We start from the raw sequence: 11,742 nt of genomic DNA, 5'->3' as shown, positions 1-11,742 counted from the left end.
GGGCGAGGGGGGGGGGAGGGGCGCGACCGCCGGTCGTGTTTGCGGCGGGCGGTTCGGTTCCGAGGGAGGCGCCTGAGCATTACCGGTGTCCCGGGGGTGAGGAGCTCCTCGGGGCCCGGAGCGGGGGGGCGGTCGGCCTGTGCTTTCCCCCAGCGGCCGGGTGCGGTCCGGGAGGGCAGAATCCGCTGTCGTCGTCTAGGACTTGGTTTAGTAAACGTCGATATCAGCTGGAGGTGAATGCAGTGATGGTGGTTATTCCCGAGAGACCCCCTTAGAAACACATATGAAACGATTGATTGTTGCCATGTCTTTAGGACAAAGTACAAGCCCCATAACTCGTGAGGACTGTGCCTCATTGATGTGCTGTAACTTGGGCGAACCATGTAACTTGCCGTTAACGCGCTTGGGAGCCTGAGGCCTGTGCTTCTGTTCATGTTCACGTTTCAGAGCTCGACAAACACTAGGTAGCAAGCTTTCCGTAAAGAGAGGAGGAGATCAGGCTGTATTATCACAGTTTCACAAAACCCACAGTCTCGCTGTTCCTATCTTTGTACTAACAAATATGGAGCAATTCCAGATTTCAGGTAATCATCCTTATTTTGGTGTATAAGTTTGATCATTAGTCTCACCTGGTTTGCTACATGACTGTGTATTTGCTACATGCCTGGGTTAGCGTTGGCATGCAGAGGGCAGCAGTAGGATATGTACAAACACCATGTGGAAGATGGGGCTGTTTCTTCCAGCAGCAGTGCTGGTGTATACCTGTTTAAAATAGTTGTGAAACTCTGGCATTAACTGGAAATGTTGTATGGAACTGGGGGACTGCCTCTCATGCATTTAAAATGCTTACAGCCACCATTTGGATGGGGTCATCTGCAGTTGTGCTACGCTCGAACTGTGCAGTGGCGGAAAGAGATGTCAGAGCACATTGTCTGCTATAGTAACTACGCCTGTATAGGTGGTAAATCAGGCAAGAATCATATAGCCTAATGCACAGAGCTGTGGGAGTGACAAGATCTGGATTCATCTCCTGATTGTATCACTCGTCCATGGGACTTGTCCTTTCTTCATCTCAGTCACTTCACACTTCTCTGCTCCTACGGAAAATGGGATATTTATCATCTTCATAAAGTGCTTCTTTGGTCTTCTGATGAAAAATGCTAATATAAAACTAAGCTATTGAAACAACTACTTTTTATTTACAAGCCTGTCTATGAGCTCAAACTTGTAACATAAAAGATTTTTTAAAAATAATATTAAATATTAACAAGTGTCATTAGATGATAGTTAAGATTTTCTTGAGGCAACAATATCCTGTGGGTTCATCAAAATCAAAACATAGACTAAAGAGCTCTCGGTTGAATCTTTCTGTGGCAGATAGTAGCTGCAGGGAAATAACTGCATGTTTTCCAGCTTCCCAGTCTGAATTACAAATGGCAATATTAACAGGTAGCAGCTTCACAGGCTCTAATAATGTGATGTGATCAATGGATTAGTTTGAGTTATGCAGGGAAGTGGTTATGATTTCAAATTCGGGATGTGGTCCCTTTGCCTGTATGCAATCAAGAAAAAAGTTTCTGTGTTTCTGGATGTTCCAGCATGTCTCATTTCCGTGTTAATTCTGTAGGCTGTCAGCAACAACAGATTGCCAGTAGTGTGGTGAGATATGACTGATCTGTGGGTTTATTGTAGTAGAGTAGATGAAAGTATAGTATAAAATGAAAATTTTGAGTGGGAGTTTACTGTAAAAGAAGGTGATGAATTGTAAAAATAAGCAAGTGTTGAATTGTTCCGAAGGTGAAAGTGCTGGTTTTGTGGCAGCTGAGAGAGATTATAATTTCAGTGCAGCTTGCCAAAGGTCTAGCTCTGCATCATCCCCTAGCTGGTATTTCCAGACTTGTGTGTAGAGTCTGACTGTGCTGAGCTTTTTGATGGTGAACAGCAAATCAAAGAAGAGCAAAGATTCCTTATACCGTGAATCGTCCTGTGGTATCAAGGGAAGTCAGTATTGTTTTCTTCCTATGTTTCCTATTCCTTGTTCTTACAAATGTATGCATTTGTGAGAGAAATATGCTTATGTTTGTGTCTTTCATTCATTCTTGATTGTTTTCTCTTTTGCTGTAACCCTCTTAGAGAGCCAGGACAAACCTTTGTTCAGTTGTTCAATCCAGAGGAAGTGATTAAGTGTACTAAAATCAGTTTTAAATCTTTCTGTTTGCATATAAAAGCTTTGATGTTCATTTCTTCTTGCAGATGCTGAAGTCAATACCAGAAAGAAAACATTCACTGAGGTTCAAACAGAACGATTGGAGCAAGCAGAACGGACTGTTTTAATTAAGTGCCCACCAAAACTTAATGAAAAAAAATTATTGCAGTATTTATCCAGTCATGGAAACATTAAGAGTCATTTCTTTTTTGAAAGTCGTGTAAGTAATTAACAATGTAAACTAAAATCTAGACTTAGACAAAAAGAAATACAAGCATTTGGTCAAGGGTGCATCCATGCAAGTTAAGCAAATTATATATAAGTAGTATATTAAATAAGCTTTTATCGTTGTTAATGTTTACAAGTTGCTGAGCAACAGATTTTTATTCATAAGCCAGCTAAGCAACACCTCTAAGTGATAGCTAGCAACCTGTTTTGCACTAAATCTTTGAAACATTTACATAGCGCTATTCATTGTTCTAACAATAGAGCTAACATTTTTATGTTTCTGGAGTATTACAGTTGTGAAGATAAATAGATTTTAGAACTTTTAGGTTTAGTGCTTACTGCCAAGAATAGCATATCTTAAATATTTTTGATGTCTTGTGAAAAAGTGTCTACAAAGTGTTGAGGTGCAGAACCTAGCATTCAGCTTCAGGACTGTCATGTCAAACTGGCTCAGTACTCCCTGGAACAACTGAATATCAGTGCGATCAGTTCAGGGCTTGTATGCATTTATCTAACCCTGTCTATTTCCATTCTCAATGTTTTAGGGTATCCATGCTTTAATAGAATTTTCGGAAAAGAACAGTATAGCCTCATTGCAGGATGCTGTTGGACTCCCAAGTGCTGCAGACCATCATGTTGTCCCATTTAAATCTAGACTTTTTACTTTCACACTGAAAAACCCAGTGAGTCAAGCTGCTGAAGAGACACCAGTTCACCTCTCTCCTCAGTCTCACATTCCAGTGAAAGAGCTTATTCAAAAGCTTTGTCATGCAGACAGTGTAAGTAGAGGTTTCTGGATCTCTCTCAATTAAAAATGACCCCTGTCCATTTGAGATTTGCAAGTGGTCATGTGCAACTTATAAAGCAATTTATTTGTATTAAAAAAAAGGAGCCTCTGTTAGAATTTTCTGTGAATGGTTCTCCTTCATTGAAACAAATAGATTAATTAGTCATTTTAATTGTCAAAATAATTTTTTCTGTATGAAATAAACCTGCTTGAGATTAAAAAAATCTAATTGCAATGATATTAAGTAGATGAAAATATATGTTAATAGATGGAAGATGATGGGTCATTGTATTTTTACAGTGTTTATTTTCTTAACTAGATAAGCAATCAGATGTACATTCTACTGAATGAGTATCAGCTTACAGAGGAAAATATCAAGCTTCGATTTCTGGCCTGTTCTCTGGTTCGGGATTTCGCACGGGCATATTTTCCAGACAGCACGGTAAAGCCATTTGGCTCTTCAGTCAACACCTTTGGCAAATTGGGATGTGATGTGGACATGTTTCTGGACTTCCATGATGAACGAAAGCATGCTACAAAAATGGTAAGATTATGCTCTGCATCTTCAGTCTGTAGGATTTCTTCAACGGAGCAGCTCACTTGCTGTTTCACGCACAGGAATCAGTTTATTTATACTTAGGTTTTACATTAGTTCATACTATAGACTGTGAACAAGTTTATTTGAATGTTTGGATTTGAAGACTTTCAAAAGCTGGATGTGACATGGAAGAGATCTTTCTTGCAATAGGAAGAAAATGAGTTGGTGTTTACTTAGACTTTGTACTGTTAGGGTGAATTTCACTGTGAAAAAAACCCTCATCCTCCAAAAAATGATTCAGATGTCAGACCTTCCCATCCCACTGTTGTGTTTTCTTCTCTGGAGCTGCTGGGCTTCATCCATGCAGTCAAAGATTGGATTTGATTTTTAGGGTCTCCCATGTTCTAAAGCATAATAATTTTGTGTGCGTGTGTGCATGTGCATTTTGGGAAGGTGGTCAGGTTCTTTTGCTTAGTTTAAAGAGTTGACTTCATGCTACGGAAAAGTTACTGAATTATGTACTGGGGTGCATATATATGTACACACACATACACATAAGAGTGTGTGGAGGTGTGAAAGTTGAAGACCTGGGATAGTATTGGTGAATAGTTGCAGGTGGCACACATGTTCATATTTGTATTGTCTGTCCAGGGAAAATTATCATGTTAACAGCACCTGATTTTCATTGTGAAGGAATTAGTTGGCTTACTCCTGAAAGGAACCCGAGGATAAGCTGGTATGTGTGAACTGTAGATATTTTGGGGACCAGGACCCAGGAGCAAAATGGAAACTGAGCCAGATCAGTAATGCAGATATTTTAGTTGTCAGACTTTCCATAAGATAGTTCATAATTATTTGCTTGCCCCATTGATAGTACAACAGCAAGCACCAAGACAAGTGCTGATTACTAAGCACGTGTAGAGGCTTGAAATTGAAATACACTCACTTGAATTAGCTGACCAAAGCACAGAATTTGCTTCACTACCTCAAGAAGCTGGAGGGTTACAAGACTGCCAGTAAGCAGTATTCAGTCAACAGCATTGCCTTTTTCAATGCAGATACTAAATTTCATCTTAATCATGTCTTTACCCATACTACGATTTGGAAATCTGCTCTATGTAACCAAGTTCACATGTTTAGTGTTGGTATTTGGGCAGCTTCAAGTCATAATGATTATTTAGAATAGGTCGTGTGTCAGTCCTTGTGCGTGTAGACATAAAGAATGGGAATGGACTAGACAAGGCATTTTTGGAAGGATGTTATCTCTTGCTGCTTTTTGACTGTGGACAGTGTAAATATCCTTTCAGAATGGAGAATGAAATACAAAAGAGAGAGATGAGAATCAGGATAGGAAGAAGGGAGAGTTAGATCAGAAATGCCCTGTGGAGAAGTTGGTATTCTTCATGTTTTCTGAATGGGTAATTTAATAAGTGATTCTGGTGTTTTGAAAACTTCTTTTTTGTTTGTATGGTGACAGATAGTTTGGGAAAGACTAGGTTTTTTTCCCTTAAAGAAAAAAAATGCAATGGGCTTAAGCTTTTGAAGATTGAAAATTCACTCTTTTTTTGTGCTATTTAGTACACTAAATATCTGGACTATTGCAGACTTTCAGGAGGTACCAGCAATGGTACCAGCATTTCAGCACCTATTTACATACATACATGCATAACATTTTTTGAGTCTGAGGGCAAACTGATTGTGAATTTAAAAGCAGCAAAAGTGGGAGCATTCTTTAACAAAAGTGGATTATCAGTATAGTGTTTGACCACAGATAAGACATTAGGGACATTGGTGAATGACTTAAAACAGGGTTCTGTGATATTTTTAGAGTGACGTTTTTTGCATTAAAACAGTTATGCTTCTTGCTTAGAGTACGATGTCAATTTACATCAAAGTAATAGTTTATCTACATTTGCTGTTCTGAGCAACATGGCAAGAGTAGGGGGAGGACTGCAGGGTTGGGGCGAGTGTATCAGTACTTCATCCTCCCCCAGCTGGCACCAAAGCTATATGTGAAGGTCCTATCAATTATGAAGAGTGTCTGTTTTATCATTACAAAAAAGTCTTCATTCAGCTTCTGAGAGATACTTAGCTGCTCTCTGGGAAGGCACATTGTGATTTTTATCACAAACATAAAGGTCTGAACACCGGTACACCAACATGTCATCAGAGTTCCCATCTTTTCCTTTCCTGTTACCTACCTCAGTGTTAATAGTTATAGGCTCCTTTCACTTTGAGCCAGCCACGCTGTAGCATGCAGCCGTGCAGCCGAATGGGATTAGGGATGTCTTCCCGGTATGTTCAAACACATGTGCTGGCTGGAGAAATGTTGCCAAGAGGAGAGCAGAACAGTCACCTCAATGATTGCCAGAGCAACTCAGAATTTCAGCACCTAAAGCGAGTTTGCGGGAAAGGTTGCAAGGTCTGTAACTTCTGAATAGTTTCACTGTCTGTGAGTGCATGTTTTCTTTGCACTAACCTGATGACAACAAAAGTAACTTCCTCTGTGTCTCAGAGGACTAGTTAAATCACTGCACAGTGCTGTTTGTGTAGTATGCATTCATCCATGACATATTCCAAGGGGGAGGCTAAGTCAGTGTCAAGTATTCGATTAACAAGCAAAATTAGCTGAGGCTTAGAAACAGAGAGAGAATATAAAGAGAACAGAGATTTAATAGGCATGAAGTTATTTTATTGAGGTATTTACAACAAACACGACAAATCAAAATACAAAGACCTACAGGAAAATTCGTCTGATGTTGTCAAAATGCATCTCCACTTTTTTTATTTGTCAGAAAAACTGTGTCTGATGTGATTATTTTAAGTCTTACAGAAACTTACCTTCATTTTGAAGGATTAAGTAATTTGCATGCTAAAATTTTAATTTTTTTTTTTTAAATTAAAGACTTTTTCCTTGACACTGCTACTTGGTTCACTAATAACGCATTGTTCTTCCAGGATTTGAAATGGAATTACTGGTGGTTTGAAATTAACGGTGGTTTGGTTGTGTTTTGCCCCTCTTTTTAATTTAATTGTATGTTCCTCTTTTCAGTCAGAGCATATATACTCTCTTAGGAATTCCAGAATTACTTCTTTTAGGCAGATAGTGAGATGTAGTTGTATTTACACCCTCATCTGAACAAGTTACTTTCCAGTAAGTTGATCACTATTAACCTGGAAAAGTTGAATCACTGAAAAAGAATAGAAAAAGGAATATTTTTTACTTTTTTGAAGTTCTGTGGGCTACTTTGAATAATTCTTGTCTTTCAGTCTGTTGTGGTACAGACTCCTTTGCAAATTGGTAGAGTCTTTCAGAAGTATTCTTAAATGTCTCTTTGGTTCCAGAACTAACAGTTTACTTTTAAAATTTTGTGTTAGAAAAAAGGTCCTTTCGAAATGGAGTATCAGATGAAAAGATTACCATCTGAAAGATTAGCAACTCAGAAAATTCTTTCTGTGATTGGTGATTGCCTTGATAATTTTGGTCCTGGATGTGTAAGCGTACAGAAGATACTCAATGCTCGCTGCCCACTGGTGAAATTTTCTCATCAACCAACAGGATTCCAGTGCGATCTGTCAGTGAGCAACAGGTGAGACGTGGTTTAAAAAAGTTTAGGAAAAATACTACAGTACTTATGTTCTGAAAACCTTCAATGAGTACTGTTTAGACTACTCCTTTCTGTGTTATTAAGAAATGTGAATGTTGGCTCTAAACGTAAAAAGAATATTTTTGACTTCTAGAGCTTAGGTTTTAATGTGCGTAAGATACTTTTCTGTAGCATAGGAAATATTTGCTAGCTGCGACTGAAGACCTGAAAACGTGTCTATGCAATAAGGTTAGCTTGTAAGGAATTGAAAGAAGGCAATGTTTGTTAGTTATTGCTTCCCTTTGTGTACGAGTATATGCACAGCCTTCTTTTGATTGCTTTTTTAAGCAGCTCCATTGTTTTAATTTTCAGTGATTGGGCTTCTAGTTGTTTTGGTGTCCTTCTTTTCTTCCTAAGCGCCTGCATACACCTGTTTGCTGGCAAGGTATCTCGAATGCTGAATTAACTCACTGCATCAGAAAACAGAGTCTAAACTGTTACTGTCATTTAGGACCTTTCTCAGCAGTGCCCAATAGAGGGAGCAGGCTTCTTAGAAATACTTCTCTTTGCATCAATTTTTCCTCTTCCAGCTTGCTCTCATTTGGTTGACAGTAAAGCATAGAATTTTTTTTGCTGTCACTTACTTTGTTAAGAAATATCCATCTTAATCCAGTATACAATCCGTAGCCCTGGCATAAGGGTAACCAAAAATGAGTTGCTAACCCTTTTCACTGATGTTAGGGAATAGTAAAATACAAGTGATTATCTTTCAGAATACTTTTGATACAACTTTCAGTGCAGATTTTGTGATTTGTCTGCATCAGATACAATCAGATCGTAGACTGAATTTTCTGAAGTACTCAAAGTTCTGTTTCAGAATATGCAGGAGTTGTTAAGGCAGTAGTAAGAAAATGTCTTACAATATAATTACTTTTGTATATGCAGCCACTGTGAAAGTCGGCACGCAGTTCTGTGCAAACTTCCTTGTAATTCTCTGCTGATGGTGTGGCTGGTTGGGACTCTGTGTGTTGTCTTGTTATCATTTGGAGTAATAACAAACCTGTGCAGACACAAGGAAGCACTTCAGAGTTGAAATTTTAGAAGTCCAGGTGTTACAAAACCTTGATGTGGTAAACTTCCCCAAAATGCCACGCTGGACTTTTAGAACAATTCGGTGCAACATTGGAAGTAAAAACACCTGCATCTGTAGTTCAACAAGCACTTTAGACTAAAACTGACCCCAAAGTAGGTTTTGCTCTCACCCCATGCTTCCATTTTATTTTCTGCTTTTTCTTGCATTCCCATTTGTACACTACGTGAATGTTTGTATGACCCTATGAGGAAGCAGATCAAAAACTGACCCCTCTGAAAACCCTTATCTTTCCACATTAGCTGTTTCTTCAGCAAAACCAAGTATTAGTCATTTGAAAATTACCAAATTGACGTGTTTTGCAAATTTCATTGTGTCTCTGCACTTCATATATTTTTCAGTGCATTATTTTATTACTTTCTGGATTAAAATTGTAAAGAAGTTCTAGTTGTATTTTATTATATATTGGGATAGACTGTATCCTTCTTACTATGGAAACCTGCCAAGTATTTAATCCTGGGCAATTTCAGGCATTCTCTTCTATATTTTTAAATGCGTAAAAATTCAATATTTCTTTTTAATGGATATCCTCTTCCCTTATAACTGGTGCTCTAGGACTGAACAACGCACACTGCGTCTGGTACTTAACGATTCTGTCATTATTTACATGTCTTTTACTTTTCATTTGTTCTTCAGCATTGCTATAAAAAGTTCAGAACTCTTGTACATCTATGGCTGTCTTGATTCACGTGTACGAGCACTAGTGTTCAGTGTACGATGTTGGGCCCGTGTTCATGGACTTACAAATAGTGTTCCTGGTACCTGGATTACAAACTTCTCTCTGACCATGATGGTCATGTTTTTTCTGCAAAAGAGATCACCACCTATCATTCCAACACTAGACCAACTTAAAGCATTGGCAGGTAAGGACAGCTTTTCCTGTGTTTATTGAAGTGACTTTTTGCATTTGTTTTCTCTGATTAATAAACCCAAGCAATTTCTTTATGCTCTCAAGTACTAATGCGTATTATGTATGCCTTAAGTTTGAGGGATTATGCAAGTTCTACTTGTATTTTTTTTTAAGATGCATTTTTAAAAGCAAAATAAATCAATTTTCAATACAATACTAAATTCTACTTAGAGATAATTCAAAGTCATTTATTTGCTCAATGGTCCCATGCTGGCTGTTTTTTGTTTATTTTGTATTTCGGTTTTCAGAAGACTTGTAAGGTCTCAAATATCTCTGCAGTTGTTAAGGATTTTGTGCAGATTGACATGATGCATATTATTTTATAGAAACCAAATGTTTAAAAGAAAGGGTATATTTTTCCCTCACAATTTGTAATATCCTTGAGAATGTTCAGGCCATCTGCAAATAATTCTTACATCTTCACAAACAAGCTGTTCTAGCTGTTTCATACATAGCTTTCAGGGTGTATTATCTTCAGTAAATCTAATGAAAGCATAGAGAATGACACCCCAAGTTCTTGATTCCTCGCTCATACCTTCTGCTTATTGACATGCTTCCCTGGAAGCTTTGAGTGGAGAAAAAGGTCTTTGTTCAGTTGCTTTAAAATCACTTTAAGCAGTCCATCAGAATTCTGTAGAATTTTAAAACATAAAACACCTGTCCTGAAATTTTACAAGAATATTCCTGATTTTCTTTAAGTTTTTCAGAAAAAGGCAGTGGGCACTTTGAGTGTGATTTTTTTGAAACCTTTGTACAGGTATTAACCTCAGATATTTGTGCTGTTTAGTATATAATAAAGCTGTGTATGCAGAGATATCAGGTTTGTTACCCAAAAGAAGTAACTTCAGAGATACAAAGATGTCCTATAGCTTACTCCTGTAGGCTTCTGAAAATATGCCATTTACTCATGCTTCTTTTCCTTTGCCTGTCCATTGGCTTTTTTCTTTTAAATCTTTAACCACTCAAGTTGAATCTTAAACCTGAGGGTTCACTTGTTAAGTCTTAATTTTATTTACTTAATATGATAGCTTTCATTGAATTCAGTTATGTCTGTTATCTGAATTTTACTAAATACGTTTTATTGTTTAGCACTTCTAAATATGCCTGTGATTTTTGTTTCAGGTGAAAAAGACAAGCATGTAATTGGAGGATGTGATTGCTCATTTGTTAGTGATTTAAGCAAGATTAAACCTACAAAAAATACAGAAACACTTGGTAGGTAAATCTTAATCAGCTTACTTTTTTATTTTATAAGTGTATTGAAAATAAACTTTTCCTTAATGTTAGTGATGGCTATTGTTTTTCTTTCCCTTAGATGTATTGTTGAGTGACTTTTTTGAATATTTTGGAAACTTTGATTTCAGAAAGAATTCCATAAATCTTCGAAAGGTAAATGAGTTTTAATCTCTCATCATTATCAGTTGAATTTCTCTGTCTGCCATTTGACAAAGTACATGTGCTAAGCAACAATTTATGTCATTTTTAATTGTATATACAAAGTACATTTAAATCGGTTGTATCCAGAAACTGAGTCCTTTCTGTGAAAGAAGAGAGTTTTCATCTCGGAGCCTAATCACTGACAGCACCTTGAAGAACGTTACAGTGTCATTACTTGGAGATGTTGGAAATCACAAACTCTGATGCTAAGCCTGTATGATTTTTCTTGGCCACACTGTAATAAAAGCGGTTTTAAAAAGTAGAAGCTATTTTGCTTCTGCGAGAGGAAAACTTTTAAAATGCCACGATATATGTCATAGCAAAAGCCTATGACAAACCCTGTACACCAACAGACTTTACATTTAAAGTTGGGAGTCCAGACCCAAACAGTGTCTGCATTAAAGCTTACACCTGAGTTCTGAAATTGGCTTTTGGCACTTGGGTTTCCTTCTACAGTTTGCATCAGCCTACAGTATAGCCTACTTACCACTCAGTAAGCATGATGGATAACACGATTGTTCTGTGCTTGCCAGGAGGTCTGCGCTGGCACTTTTGTTTACTTTATATGTTTAAGTCATGCTGTTTATTGATACATGCGTATATGCATGCAAGTGTAATAGAAATATATATAAAGGTAACTACCTTAACTTGCACCTCTTCCTGCTGGGCTGCTTACGGGATGGGGGATTTCAGTGCCATGGTGCTGTGTGGACACTCTTGTTTGTGTTCTGGTTCCTACTTGGATGCTATGGATTCCTGGCAGAAGAGCTTTCTTTGTCACTGCAGGTTGATCCTAGAAACTGATTCATTAAGCTGGCAAGCTTTTGTTTGCCATTAAGCCTTAAAGAAGCCAAGCAAAATCATACACAGGGCAAATGTCTGTGCTGCTGATGTTTTTC

The 11,742-nt window shown here is 37.8% G+C and overlaps 1 protein-coding gene across 1 annotated transcript in view; it reads left to right on the top strand.

Moving 5' to 3' along the window:
* Positions 1-11,742, top strand: part of MTPAP (mitochondrial poly(A) polymerase) — a 14,074-nt gene that overhangs the window by 823 nt on the left and 1,509 nt on the right. Inside the window, exons 2-8 of the mRNA XM_009895110.1 lie at positions 2,254-2,426; positions 2,980-3,213; positions 3,541-3,765; positions 7,138-7,349; positions 9,133-9,359; positions 10,529-10,621; positions 10,722-10,795. Of these exons, the coding sequence (XP_009893412.1) occupies positions 2,254-2,426; positions 2,980-3,213; positions 3,541-3,765; positions 7,138-7,349; positions 9,133-9,359; positions 10,529-10,621; positions 10,722-10,795 (1,238 nt within the window). The remainder of the gene's footprint in view (positions 1-2,253; positions 2,427-2,979; positions 3,214-3,540; positions 3,766-7,137; positions 7,350-9,132; positions 9,360-10,528; positions 10,622-10,721; positions 10,796-11,742) is intronic.

Source organism: Charadrius vociferus, unplaced genomic scaffold (genome assembly GCF_000708025.1).
Source record: "Charadrius vociferus isolate BGI_N301 unplaced genomic scaffold, ASM70802v2 scaffold61, whole genome shotgun sequence".
In the NCBI taxonomy this organism is placed as follows: Eukaryota; Metazoa; Chordata; class Aves; order Charadriiformes; family Charadriidae; genus Charadrius; species Charadrius vociferus.
This window is presented reverse-complemented; position numbering and strand designations above follow the sequence as displayed.